The sequence below is a fragment of the Callorhinus ursinus genome, unplaced genomic scaffold (genome assembly GCF_003265705.2).
Source record: "Callorhinus ursinus isolate GAN/ISIS: 27379988/994484 unplaced genomic scaffold, GSC_fseal_2.0 scaffold125, whole genome shotgun sequence".
NCBI lineage: Eukaryota > Metazoa > Chordata > Mammalia > Carnivora > Otariidae > Callorhinus > Callorhinus ursinus.
Genome location: NW_027397187.1, coordinates 802,025 through 816,128, shown reverse-complemented (window position 1 = coordinate 816,128; position 14,104 = coordinate 802,025). Strand labels below are relative to the sequence as shown.

Genomic DNA, 14,104 nt, shown 5'->3' with positions numbered 1-14,104 from the left:
AGGAGGTGGCCCGGGACAGGGGGACCCAGGTGGGGCAGGAGGTGGCCGGGACAGGGGGCTCACAGGTCAGGTACACATCCTTCCAGGATGTCTCCTAGAGCCCAGCACCTACGCATTTGACTACCAGGCCGTTTCTCTGGGGGTGGCCGGGTGGGCTACATGCCCAGCGCCTGGGCCCTCCTGTCCCCAGGCCCAGTGTGTGGGTGCCCCACCCCCACTAGGCTGGGCTGCCTGCCCCCTGCCCTCCCTCTGGCAAAGGGGCCCCTGCAATCACCCCTCAGTCCTCCTGATCTGGGTGCTCTGGCTCCCTGCCCCCCCACCCCCTTGTCTGGCCTCACTCTGGTCGCGACCCCGCACCCTCATGACAATAGGGCCCCTTGGCCCTGTTCTTGCCCCACGCTTTGGGTTCAGGGACGTGTGGAGCAGTGCGGGGGTGGCGGGCCTGGGCTTTGCACTCGGTGTTCTGCAAGAACACTGTGCCCCTGACCTCCGGGACTAAGAAAAGGTCAAGCTCCCTGTGTGGGATGGGACATTCTGCCCCCCAGCTGGTGGCAGGAAAGCTACTGGGGTAGGGCTCGGCCAGCGAGCACCTCAGGCCCCTGGCCACCGCCACTGGCATGGGGCACTGGGAAGGGGTCCCAAAGAGGGGTGGAGCTGGGGGTCTCAGGACTCAGGAAGCAAGGTGCAGAGACATCCCTGGGAGCTAGTGGGCCCAGCAAGCACCGCCAGCCCCTCCATTTTCTGCCCGTCTCCCTTCCTGGGGTGGGACCCAGATGCCCCCGTCTTTGGTGGGCAGGATCTCAAGAGGACCCCGCCCCTGCCCAGTCCACCTCCAAGCCCTCCTCCAGGCCCACCTCTTCGGCCAGTTCTGAGGAGGAAGGTGAAAGGGGCACACCCCTGGGGAGGGGCACCTGCAGGTGGGCCCATAAAGCAGGGAGTATCTGAGTCAGCAGCGACATGGCCACTTGCTTTCTCTCAGTCCCTACTGGGATGGGGCCTTGCTGTGCCCTGTGGGTGGTGCTCACCCTGCTGAAAGGCCTGAAGGGCCAGATCCCAAACACCCCGCCAGGCATTACCTCCGTGTTACAGAGCTTCCAAGAAGACCAGGTCTGGGGGCTTGGAGGGCGGGGGAGAAAGTCAGCCAGGGTCCAAGTGCAGGGAGAAAGGAGGGCCAAGGTGGCCGGGGGGAGGCACCACCTGGGGACCCCAGCCTGGCTAGCCTGGTCTCAGATCCCCCCAGAGAGAGAGTCCTGACGTCCATCAGAAAAGGACTCTGGACAGGCCGTCCTGGGTCAGCAGTAACCCCTGCCAGTCCCCGTGCGGTGGGAACATCTCTGTCAACCGAAGCTCACAAAGGCCAGCCACTGGGCAAGGTCACCCTGGCCCTGCCAGGCCCAGGGCAGCCCTCCGGCTCCTGCCAGCATCATCAGTGCAGGCTCAGGCTGGGAGCCACTGCCTGGTGAGGGCCCTTGGGGCTGTCCCGGGCTCTGCCTACCTCAGGTTCCCACAGTTCCAGGGGGAATGGTTTGTTGTCGGCCTAGCAGGCAGCACCCACAGGAAGATGGACAGGTTCCTGTTGAACCCATTCATTGCAATGTTCGAGCAAAATGGAAACAGCCGCCTTAAAGTGTCGTATGCCATGACCCGGTGAGTGAGGATCCCTGGCCTGTACCCCTAGAAGCTAATGGCTTCATGGCTCAGGTCCAGCATGGGCCCCAGTGCCCCAGTTCTCCCAGGGCCCTTCTTCTAATTCAAAGTTCAACACAGGCTGCTGGTGAGCTAAGCCAGCTCTGGGGGCACACACAAAAGAGGGGCACGTTTACTGGATCACAGACTCAGAAGAGCCTTGGGGGCTTATGGATTTCAGGTACAGCTGGATCCAGGAGCTCAAACAGTGTGATCAGGGCCCCATCACCCCTTCCCTCTCCCTCTCTCATCTCTGTCTGCCCCAGACCTCTGTTCCAGAAAGTTCTCACTTTGCAGGGATAAAACATTAGCCTAGGCTGATGTCCTCCTCAGGGTTCCAATTCCAGAAAAGAGAGCATCCTGGTCAGCCTGGCAATGGCCTCTGACCGGGTTTCCTTGAGTCACGTGATCCTCCTGGACCCGTTGCTGCATCCAGGGTGACAGGTGCTCTGGTTGGTCTGCCTGGATGAAGTGCCTACCCATCTGGTTGGGAAGAAGTCGGGAGTCTTGATGGGTAACCCCCTGGAATGAGGTGAGGGTGGTGCCATCCCCCCTTTGGGGGACACCAATGCCATGAGGGCTTCTTTACCTTTACCACGTCTCCAGCAGGCCTGGAGCCTTCCTTGCCCCCCTGCCTGGCTATGGGGGAGAAGGGGCCTGGGAACCTCTGGCTCTTTGGCTCCAAGTAATATAAAATAGGGACCTTAAGCAAGGCGGGTTTGTCATGCCGACCAGGAGTAGATCCTAGAAGCTGAGAGCCTCCCTCTGAGGGTCTCCACTGGCCCCTGCCCCAGCCTGCCAGCAAGCACCATCAAAGCCACCTGCAGAGGCTCAGCCACCCCAGAACCCGCCTTTGGAGTGTCTCAGATTCCTGGGAGCATCTGACTGGCCTGGCTCCTGCCAGAGGTTGATTAATGGGGGGAGTGAGGAACAAAGAACCCAGTGCCAATGCAGCTGGACCGAGAAGCCTTCTGGGCGGCCTCGCCTCTCCCCCACCTGCAGGTCAGACTGCACTTGGTTGCTTCTCAAAACAAGTACACCCGCCTGGAGAGGCCCCTGCACTGTGGGAGGGCTCCCTGGGGCTCAGGCCTGGGGGGCTATCGGGCCCGGCCCAGGAGCAGCCGCCCGGAGCCCCCACTTCTCCCCATCTGGCCTGGCTCAGCGAAGTCCAGGGCTGCTGGCTGGGGGCACCGGCCACCATGCCCAGCTGGGCCCACTCAAGACGCCCAGAGGGGACCCTGTTGCCAGAAACACCTGTTTCTCAGCATCGCGCATACACACTTTGGAGGTCCTAGTCCAGGCGATGAGGAGCAGCCAGTGGGTGGGCTGGCCAGGGGCTTCAAGGGGATGCGTGCAGGTGGGGGAGAGCTCACGCCTCGTTCCCCAGGAGGGACACCGCTCCCGGGGGAGGGCAGCAAAGCCTCCTGTGTGCTGGGCCGTGCCCCTGGCTTCTGACAGATGCCTCCTCCAAACGGCTGAATTCTCTCTCTCTCTCGGGAGCGGGGGGCACTTCGGGGCCAGCCCCTGAGACAGAGAAGGAAACCCGAGGTCTGGCCAGGTTCCAGAACTTTTCTCTCCTGCAGGGGCCACCACTGTGTCACCTGGTCTTATGTGCTGGTTCCGGCGGCGCGGCCTGGGAGCTTCTGGGTGGACCGCAGAGAGGGTGAGAGGGTGACCAGCGGGAGGCAGGGGGGCAGCCTGCGGAGGGCGCCGGGGGGGAACGCCCCTCACACAGCGGCGGTACCACCCCTGTGTCCGGGGCAGAGCCCGAGGAGGTCCAGGTGTACGACACGGACTACAGTGTGTTCGCGCTGATGCTGTTCCGAAGACAGTCAGGTGGCCAGAGTGTCCTCAGGGTCAACCTGCTATGTGAGTCCCCGGCCCAGTGGCCACGGTCGGGCTGGTGGGAGCAGGAGGGGGAGGGAGGGCAGGGTGCCCAGTACTGCCCAGCGCTGCCCACTCACCCTCCGTGGCTAAGGGCCATGCTCTGTTCATTGGGCCCCAGGCAGGATGTGGATGATCCAGACCCAGGTGCTGGACAAATTTGTCTGCCTGGTCAGAGCTCTGGGCCTGTCGGACAACAACATCGTCTTCCCAGACTTGACAGGTAACGGGCCCTCAGGCCGTGGCAGGGGCCTGCACCCAGCATGGGGCCCGCCCATGGGCCTTGAAAGCCCCATGGGAGCCCGCAGGGGAGCGTGGTCTGCGTGCAGGGCCTACCTGTGGGGTCCTGGCAACCCCAGAGGGTTCAGCCTGAGCCCAAAGGGTGGATCCTCATAACTCCTTGGTCTCTGCTCCCCCCCGGGCCCCCCTGTCCCGGGCCACCTCCTGCCCCCACCCAGGCCCCCCCCCCATCCTGGGCCACCTCCTCTCATTCCAGGAGCATTTCCCACGTCTGGCTCTTTACACGTGTATGACCGTGTGTGCACAGGGTGGCGTCCATAAAGCATGTGCACACATGCGGACATGCAGTGCTCATGCTGGCACACGCCCCCACCTACACAGCCATGCATGCACATGTATGCACGCACAGGGAGAAGTGCGTGTGCACAGTGTTCACAAGAGTGCTCGGCTGCACATCTGCACCGAGTCTGGGGCTGGGGTGGGGGCAGGGCAGCGCCCGGGAGGGCGTGTCCCTCGGTCCCTGGCTGGCCTCCCGGGCCCCAGCACCTTCCCCCCCACACTACACCTCGCTGCAGGCCCCCTTCCTCCCTCCGTCCCCTATTCCTCTCCCCTCCCTGGAGCTCTCATGCCTCTGGCCTCCTCCCCATTCTCTGCTCCAACCTCCATCTGAGACTCTGTCTCCCCCATCAGATTGGTCACCCCATCTGGGTACCTGCCGAAGGTGAACGCAGCTCCTCCCCAGCCAAGGCCTCTGCTCTCAGCATGGAATAAATCCTGTGCCAGGATCCAGGAGTAGGAGCCACCATGACCTTGGGGTGGTAGGGGAGGCACGAAGTAGGGGAGGACCCTCTGCACACATTCATGCCCACCCCCAGCCCTCCAGGCCTGTGCCGACCCTCTGGCCTCCCGGGCTGTGTCTGTGAGTGTGTATGGGGGGGTGTTTGCAGGTCCCTGTGAGTCCCAGGACAAGACCCCTCCATCCTACCCACTCAGCCCCCAGCTCCACCTCCCCACCCCCCAGAGCCCTGGAGCTGCCATGGGGGTGCAGCTGGGGCCCCAGAACAGGAGCAGGCCTAGATGCAGATGCCCCAGCCTGGAAGGAAGGGTGAGGGGAGACAGGTTTGGCTTCCTGCCGTGGGGGGGGTGGGGGTGGGGACAGGCTTCCGAGGCCTGTCCCCCACTGGGTGTAGGGACCCTTCAGGTACAGAGAGCCACAACCTGGGATCCCAGCCGTCTGCACACCTGAGATGCAGCTGCCCTGCCCCAGACAGGACCCGTCTCCCCCCCCAATCCTGGCCCCCAGGGATCTCCAAGCAGGGGGGCAGCAAGCCAAGCCCAGGGCCTGCCGGGAAGCTGCCCCCCCCCCCCGCCCCCAGAGATCAAAGAACAGCTAGAGAGACCTCTTGCTGTGTACCAGATTGCATTTCCTTGGCCTGAGTGTGCTACCCCCATCTGGGCCTGTTCTTCCCTTGGGGCAGGGTCAGCGGAAGGGGATGAAAGCAGGTGGGCTGTCCATGGCCCGGCGGGGGAAGCATTTGTCCCTCTGGCACTCACCTGGCCTGTCAGCTTCAGCCCTGGGTGGTGGGAGGGGCCCTTCCCCAAAGACTCCCCACGGCCTGGGTCGTGCATTCCTCCCAGCCTTGCCCACCAAGGTCACACAAAGCCCTGTACTGTGACAGTGACATCGATGGGCCGCCTCGGGCTTCCCCTGGTCCTGGGAGCACAAAGCTGCATCCCAGGAGAGCCTTCCAGGCCGCAGATGGTGGCGAGCTGCATCTACTGGGGGCCACAGAGATCTGGGGATCTGGGGATCATGTAGCAAGCTGCCCTAGCGCCCTGGTGGAGAGGCCTCCTTTGGCCCTTCTCCGGCCATAGCCCTTCCCGCCAGTGCCCCTTGTCACGGCGCACCTGCGCTGGCCCCACGGGGCAGGTGCCCACCCGAGCCCAGCTGCAGGCTGGCCAAGGTTGGCTTGGGCGGGCAGGGCCGGGGCCTCAGGCCCTGAGGGGATGGAGCCGGGGCTGGGCGGAGAGGAACAGGCTGGGAAACTGAGCCTCCTGCACGTGACCCTAGCCTCCACTTCCACGAAAGGACAGAAGCTGCCTTGTTTACTAGTCTAAAGGGCAGGTCATGATTTTGAGCAACTCAGGACCTCCAGGAATTCTCTCGGCCCTGCCTGGGGGCCTGGGTCCCTGGGGTGTCCCCATTCCTCAGTGACACGCAGGACTCAGGGCCCTGGAGGATGCCCGCGACCACCCCCAGCCCTTGTCCCGGCCCTGTCCCCCTCCTGAGGGGCTGTGGTGTGGGTCCCAGCAGGCCCCGCGGCCGGACATAGCTCTCTGCAGGGTCAGTGCCACTGCCCGGCTCAGTGTTGCCACAGCTGCCCACTGGCTGGCGGCCCAGGATACCCCTCGATGCCCCCCCCCCGGCCCCCCGCAGCTTCTCCCTGAGCCTGGTGAGAGCAGGTGTGCCGTAGTCTGGACGTCTGTCCCCATGTTCCAGGCGGCACGGTTACTGGCCTGTCCCTAGGAATGGTCAGCACCGCAGGAACCTCCCCGTTCCGGCCTAGACAGGCAGAAACCCTATAAAACGGAAAAGGCTTGGACCCCGGAGCCAAGGGCACAAGTGGGTCCAGCTGAGCCTTGGATATTCTCCAGCTGCCCGGGTCCCCAGCCTCCTCAGGTCCCCGGGCAGTTGCTGCATGGCGCCAGCACCTGATGTCAGAAGACCACCTCCAAGGTCATGCCCCTGCTGTGTCCCAACCCTCCTGGAGGCTCAGTCTGCCATTTCTCTCACCCAAGCCCCCCCTGCAGGTCAGGGAGTGCCACAGCCGTGTGACAGGCGGGGTAGGCGTGGGTGAGGGCCACGGATCGTGTCCCCCCGACCCCGAGGCAGGATTCTAACCCAGTTCGTCGGGGCTGGGTGGACATCCTTGAGCCCAGCCTGAGCCGTGGCTGTGGTGTTTGAGGGGACACCCTGTCCGGGACCTCGTGGGCCGGCATCACTCTGTTTGCAGCCCAGCTGCTGTGGTGTCGAGGGCAGCAAGATGGGCAGGACACAGGACTGTGTCTGGGTGGACTGAGAAACCAGCCTGCTGCAGGGAGCCCTCCCCAGCCCCTGGGGGGCTATTCCGGGGAGAGTGGCCCCCTGGGAGGGATGGCCGGCAAGGCCAAGGGACCTTTGGGGCCCCATGTCTGCACCTGAGTCTGCTGGGGGCTTGACCGTGCGTGGTGGGGACGAGCCAGGGCAGCAGGGGCAGGAGGGACAGCTGGAGAGCTCCAGGATAGAGCAGCTGTGGGCTCAGGCCACCGTGGGACCAGCCTGGGCACAGGAGAGGCCGGGCACCCGCGGGGCCACCAGAGGTGGGCTGGGTCCCTTCGTCTGACGACAGGTGCTCTCGCCCCACCTGTTGGACTAATTTCTTTATTACATCATTTTCTCTCTTTATTAACTTGTAAATAATACTTTGTTGAGTTTTTTAAAACGTCTTTAAGTATCCACTTCTGTGGCATCAAGCACATTCACACTGTTGTGCAGCCGTCCCCTCGGGCCGTGCCCGGAACGTGGTCATCCTCCCAGTCTAGACTCTGTCCCACTAAACCCTGTTCCCGGCCCCCACCCCCCACCCCCGGAGTCTGTGGGTCCAACTCCTCCGGCCTCCGGAGCGTTTCCACTCAATACAGAATTGGTCCTTCTGTGCCGGGCTGATCTCACTGAGCACCACGCCCTCCAGCCTCGTCCACGTAGTAGCAGGTGTCGCGATTCCTTTCTTTTTAAGGCCGAATAATGTTCCACGGTGTGGACGGACCACGTCTCGCTTGTCCATTCACCTGTCGGTAGACGCTGGGGCTGCTTCCACCCCTTGGCTGTTGTGAATAATGCTGTGAACATGAGTGTTCAGATCTCTCTTCAGGACCTTTCTTTTTTTAGGGAGGGGAGAGGGGCAGAGGCAGAGGGAGAGGGAGAATCTCAAGCAGACTCCACGCTCAGCACAGAGCCTGACGCAGGGCTCCGTCTCATGACCCTGAGATCACGACCTGAGCCAAAATCCAGAGTCAGACACTTAACCGACTGAGCTGCCCAGATGCCCCTCAAACCTTGCTTTCTTAACTTTGTACTGTTCTTTTTGTGTTAGCCTGGAGGTTACGAGGTCATCCTTGAGTTATTAAGTCGAATAGAAATAAGCATGTTCACCATCTTCTGGGCAATGTAATTATTTACAACACTATACCCTCTGAGATTTTTTTTAAAGATTTTATTTGTTCATTTGCCAGAGCGAGAGAGAGCGCGCACAAGCAGGGGGAGTGGGAGAGGGAGAAGCAGGCTCCCCGCTGACGCAGGACTCGATCCCAGGACCCCGGGATCCTGACCTGAGCCGAAGGCAGACGCTTAACCCACTGAGCCACCCAGGTATCCCTTATGCCCTCTGAGATTTTGTTTTATTTTTGTCATGTATTTTAATTCTAACTATGTCTTATACCCTGCAAGACGAATTGAGGGTGACCAAGGCCGCGGTCCCCAGGGCCTTTGCTCTGCCCTGCCATCACTCCTGCACCATCCGGCTCCTATCAGCAGCGTTTTCCTTCTGGCTGAAGGCGTCCTTTCATATCTTTGTTTAATTGCAGATCCACTGGTGATTAATTCTTTTGGGTTTCATTTGTCTGGAAAGTCCTTATTTAGTCTTTATTTCTAAAATATGAACTTAGGGGGCGCCTGCGTGGCTCATTCGGTGAAGTGTCTGGCTTCAGCTCAGGTCGTGGTCTCGGGGTCCTGGGATCGAGCCCCATGTGAGGCTCCCTGCTCAGTGGGGAGTCTGCTTCTCCCTCTGTTCCTCCCCCTCAGCTTGTACTCTCTCTCTCTCAAATAAATAATCTTTAAAAAAATAAAAATAAAATATGAGCTTAGCTTTGACATGCACTAAAATGGACACAATTTCATTGCCTGCTTTGATGAGTTGGGATAAATGTAGACACCTGTGTAAACACAACTCGATCTAGATGCAGAACATTCCATCATCCCAGAGAGCTCACTGGTGACCATTCACAACTGGTCCTCACCACCCTCTGCCCCGGCAGCCACAGATGGAATTCCAGCTCCGTGGAGGAGTTTGGCCTGATTTGGGATTGCACAGCATGTAGCCTCTCGTGTCTCACACAGGCCTGGGGCCACCCCACCCCGGGTCACTCTCAGGTCAAGGGACGCCCGCATCTACTTTTTTTTTTTTTTAGTAGGCTCAGCACAGAGCCCAACATGGGCCTTGAACTCACAACCCTGAGATCAAGACCCGAGCTGAGATCAAAGTCAGACACTCAACTGACTGAGCCATCCAGGCACCCCCATTCGCTTCTTGACCCACACTGCCCCACTGCAGGTAAAGCCTCCAGCCTGGAGTGGTTCTTTTTTTTTTTTTTAATTTTTTTTTAAAGATTTTTATTTATTCATGAGAGACAGAGGGGAGAGAGAGAGAAGCAGAGGGAGAAGCAGGCTCCCAAGGAGCAAGGAGCCCAATGCGGGACTCAATCCCAGGACCCTGGGATCATGACCTGAGCCGAAGGCAGACGCTTAACCATCTGAGCCACCCAGGCACCCCAGCCTGGAGTGGTTCTGACAGAACAGAGAGAATATGTCACCAAGAGATGCTCCATAAATGGGGCTCCTGGGTGGCTCAGTTGGTCAAGTGCCAACTCTTGGATTCAGCTCGGGTCATGATCCCAGGGTCGTGGAATCGTGGAATCGAACCTGGCATCAGGCTCCCTGCTCAGCGGGGAGCCTGCTTCTCCTCTGTTCCTCCCCCACAGCTTGTGCTCTCTTTCTCTCTCTTCTCAAATGAATAAATAAAATCTTAAAAAAAAAAAAAAAGATGTTCCATAAAGAAAACCCTAAAGGAAGTGCTTCAGGAGAGAATAAAGTGTTCCGGATCTGAGGCCTGCGTTCCAGTGGGAACAAAGGGCACAGAAGGCAATAAGCAGGTGGATCATTTCAAACTCAATCTTGGCCCCATAAAACAACAGCAACATTGTTTAGGGGGTTAAATGTATGAATTCTAAAACATGACGAAAATGGCATTGTTTGGAAGGAGGGAAAGGTATCTCTGTGACTTTGTCAAATTAAGGCTGTACACTGTAATGTTGGCCGTAACCACTAAAGAATATATGTGTACATATATACGCACATATAAACACCCATCCACACGTATACACACACGTACACATACATGTACACACACACAAAATACCCTACATTAATAGAAATGAAATAATGAATTGATGAAAAAATAATCCAAAAGAAGTGTCAAGAAGGTGAGAACAGGTGGGAAAAATAAAAAGCACAAAATAAGACGGTACATTGAAACCCCAATATATGACTACATTAAATAAAGTTAATTAAATTCATATCTTAAAAGAAAAAGCTGGTCAGACAGGATTTTTTAAAGAATTTATCATATGCTATTTTAGAAGAGAAACATTTAAGACATGAGGATACAGAAATGCTAGGTTATTTCATGATAGTAGATTCAATACATCAAGAACACACGAGAATTTTAAATTTGTATGCGACTAATAATACGGCCTCAGAATAACCAAAGCAAAAACGAAACCACCACAAGGAGAGAGACAATGCTGCCATTGTTGCAGGAGAGTTTCATACACCTCCCTCAGTAAATAGCAGTCCACGCTGGCGGCCCTGGAGTGGGGGCGGGCGTGTGGGGCACATGCCCAAATGCAGGGAAGGGTGGAGGGGCATCACTGAGGAGAGAGCCTGGGAGTCGGGCAGCAGGGACCGGACATTTTCAGATGCCTCAGGGATGGGGGCGTGTGGAGGGAAGACCAGGCAGGGCTCGTCCCGGAACACTGGCCCGGGACAGGGTGGCAGTGGGGCCTGGCAGGGTTGCTGGCTGGACCGTGCAGCTGGCCCCCGCTCTGGGCCCTGTGCCTGCTGGGGCAAGTCTCTCTATCCTGCTTAAGGAGCCCTAGTACCATCTGGGCTTGCTAGGTCTGGGAGCAGCCCCCTGGGGGCTTCCAGAGCTGACCCTGCTTGTTTCTTGGAGGAGGAAGGGAGGGAGCAGGTGGGCGGGGGGAAGGCCCATGCACAGTTAGGGGTCTGAGTGGGCAGCATGGGGGATCGGACCTGGGGTGCAGAGCTTGCTGGAGTCCATCCCACCCCGCCACTGCCCTGCACCTATGTCTAGGCCCTGAGGTTTTGTGCCCGCTCTGGGCCCCGGGGAAGCATCTTTTCCCAGCACCCCCCACACTGTGAGTGACTTGGGCCTGGTTGCTTATTCCCTGTGTCACCTCATGGGTTCGCCCATGAGTGTACACATAGTGAAGATCCAGGGACCCTGAAGGAGATGGTGCCACAGACTGGGGATCGTGAGTGTTGCCTGGGGCCACCCCAGTCTGGGTGTGATAGGACGACAGTGGGGAAGTGGGCCTTTGGGAGAAGTCCCTTTGTTCATCCTGGGATGTGGGGAGGGACTGCGACCTCCTTCCTGGGTGTCCACGTTTCTGTGTGTCTGAGACCCCTCTGCTGGGAAGAGAAGGGGGTGAAGCTTGTGTGTGGGGTGCTCTGTGACGGGGCAAGTTCCTGGGAATAGGGGCTGAAGGAGGCCTCCAGGACCGAGCTGCCCTGTCCACAGGGCCCTCTGACATGCCAGGCAGTGGGGTTGAAAGGGTTAGGCCCCAGCACGGAGGGGAAATTCGGTGCTGGCAGGCCACGCTCCCCCAGCCCGCCCCCACGTGAGCTGACTGGGAGCTGGGAGAAGGCACAGACCCTGGGAGTGTGAAGAGTCTCACCAGCTTTCCCTTCCCAGCACCCCAGAGTGATCACACCCCTTCCTTCCTCGCTGCTGAGCTCACCGGAGAAGGCTTTCGAAGCCAGGGTGCCCCGCGGCCAGAGCTCAGTCTGCACTGTCCCAGGGCTCGATGTCAGGGTGTCAAGCATCACCCACTACCCACGGTCTCCTGGGAGGCCAGGGCTCACCCAGGGGCTTCTCTCTAGGTGGCCATCTGGAAACCACTTCTGATGTCCTCCAGGCAGACTGGAAACAAGACTGGGGCTTGGGGAAGGAGGCTGTTGGTTCCACCACCGTGGGACCAACCTGGGGACAGAAAGGCCTGGGCACTGTGACCCAAGGACCATGAGGGGGGGGTCTGAGCACCCACCTCCCTTACCTGGTGAGGAAGCTAAAGTTCCTACGCTATTGGGGGGGGCACTGAAACACCGTCTCTACTGCATGCATGCACACTCATGCACACACGCACACATGCACACACACGCACACATGCACACACAGGCTCACATGCACACACGCGCACACATACGCACACATGCACACACACACACAGGCTCACATGCACACACACATGCACACACAGGCACACAGGCACACACACACATATGCACACATGCACACAGAGACACCCATGTGCACACACGGACACACACACGTGCACACGTGCACACAGGAGCACACTCAGACGCACATGTGCACACATGCGCACACATGCACACACAGACACATGTGCGTGCACAGGCACACGCAGACACACATGTGCACACAGACACACGTGCACACATGCACGCACACATCACACACAGGCATGCACACAGGCACACACAGGCACACAGGCACACACAGACACACACGTGCACACACGCACGCAGGTACATGCTCCATCACTCTGTTCTGAAACACACTGTCTCTTTTGTGTTTCCTCCGAAAGTTCTCCCTGCGGGATGCATGGCCTGTATCAGGCAGGAATGCTCTGGCACAAAGCTATTTTGTTTTGAAGGAAGTTATTTTATTTCTTGGGTTTGTGTGGATTAACTGGGAGTTGGGTTTTTTCCACCCTATCAGTTGCCGGCCCTCTGAGACCCTGGACAGCAGATGTCCCCAGAGCATCTGTGCACGTCAGCAGGGTCCCCTGGCTCTGTCCCCACTGGGGAGGGCCATAAGCTGCTCCTGGGGCTGGTGGCTGGGAAGCTGGCGGGAGGCCTGGGGCTGTCCCTGGAAGCAGACTCCGCTCTTCGGGTTCGGGGCAGGGGGTATGACAGCCCTGTCTCTTGTCTCTTCCACACATACAGCTTCCCCTGCATCTCTGGGGCCTGCTTTGGGCCTCACCTCCCAGAAAGCCCTCAGGGGCTGAGGGGCACCTCGCGAATGGGACTCTCGGGCATGGCATCCACCACTCCCAGGGCCCCACTGGCCTGGTCTGGCCCTTCCTCCAGTTGCAGGGAGCTCCCCCCGCCCTGGGGCCAAGGGCACCCAAGAGGGCCCCGCCTAAAGCCATCTGGGGATGGCCAAGTCTATGCCCACTCAGGGCTGCGGTGGAGCTGAGCTGGAGGGAGGGGTGGAAAGGGGCCAGGACAGTGTGGGCAGCGTGGGCACAGGAACGGGAGGGGAGGATGCAGCCCTTTTCCTTACCCCCGGGGTGCTTGTTTGCAGATTAAGAGGCTCAGAGCCCTGACCCCCGGCAGACCTGTTTACTTCTGGGGATGGGGAGGGGGGCACAGTGAGGCAAGGGCACAGCACCCCCACACCGAGTAGAGGCTGGGGACTGAGCCCAGGAGAAGGCAAGGAAGTACCCTGTCTTGGCAGAGATGAAGGTGTCCCTCCACCTGGGCTCGGAGAGACGCCAGCCCCAACAGCCGCTGTGGCTGTCCTCACATGGAGACCATGACCTTGAAGCCATGGTCTGCATTCAGCTCCTAAGCACTGGAAGGACATCGTGACCTTCCTGTGTGCCTTCTCCTGGGTACTACCCACCAGGCCTAAACCACAGGGCGCTTGGGGATGGACAGAGCCCACCCTGCCCTGGGGGGCCCAGGCCCAGGAGCCCCCTCCCCGGCAGCACTGAGGACCCAGCAAGAGCCCGGGGCTAGAGAGGTTGGCCTGGGTCTGGCACGGACATGTGACCTTGGCCGTGGCTGGCCTCTCTCTGCAGTACCCACCCTGCTGCGGCAGACACAGTGCCATCCCCGCACCCCTGCCCCACCCCTGCCCGGGTCCCCCCCACCCGATCCTTCTCCGAGTCTGGCTGCTGTGGGAGACAGTTCAAGGGCTTGTCACAAGCCTGGGTCTGGGCCTTCAGAGCCTCAGCCCCACCCGCAGGGCACCCATCCCCGAGCCTGTGGAGGCACCTGAGGCTGCCACCTTGCAGAACCCTACTCATGAGCCACTCAGCAGCTGACCACCCAGCACGGGGTGATCACCCCTTGCCAAATCAAGGGAGAAGCCCAATGACCCAATGAACCACCCCCTCACCTCCTGCCAGAGCTCTTCTCCCATGTCTGGCC

General features: G+C 59.5%; 1 protein-coding gene across 1 annotated transcript; it reads left to right on the top strand.

Annotated features, from left to right (window-relative positions):
• Positions 1-1,530: 1,530 nt before the first annotated feature.
• Positions 1,531-4,890, top strand: LCN12 (lipocalin 12). The gene is made up of 5 exons (XM_025864898.2): positions 1,531-1,647; positions 3,270-3,349; positions 3,451-3,555; positions 3,692-3,793; positions 4,501-4,890. The coding sequence occupies exons 1-5, from the start codon at positions 1,562-1,564 to the stop codon at positions 4,533-4,535; spliced, it is 408 nt and encodes a 135-aa protein (XP_025720683.2). The 5' UTR covers positions 1,531-1,561; the 3' UTR covers positions 4,536-4,890.
• The last annotated feature ends 9,214 nt before the right edge of the window (positions 4,891-14,104 follow it).

Bases quoted from the DNA above. Each gene is read 5' to 3' on its own strand.
- LCN12 (XM_025864898.2), top strand. From the start codon at position 1,562: ATGGACAGGTTCCTGTTGAACCCATTCATTGCAATGTTCGAGCAAAAT. The intron at 1,648-3,269 runs GTGAGTGAGGAT...TCTCTCCTGCAG, and splicing joins GTGTCGTATGCCATGACCCG to GGGCCACCACTGTGTCACCT. The intron at 3,350-3,450 runs GTGAGAGGGTGA...TGTCCGGGGCAG, and splicing joins CTGGGTGGACCGCAGAGAGG to AGCCCGAGGAGGTCCAGGTG.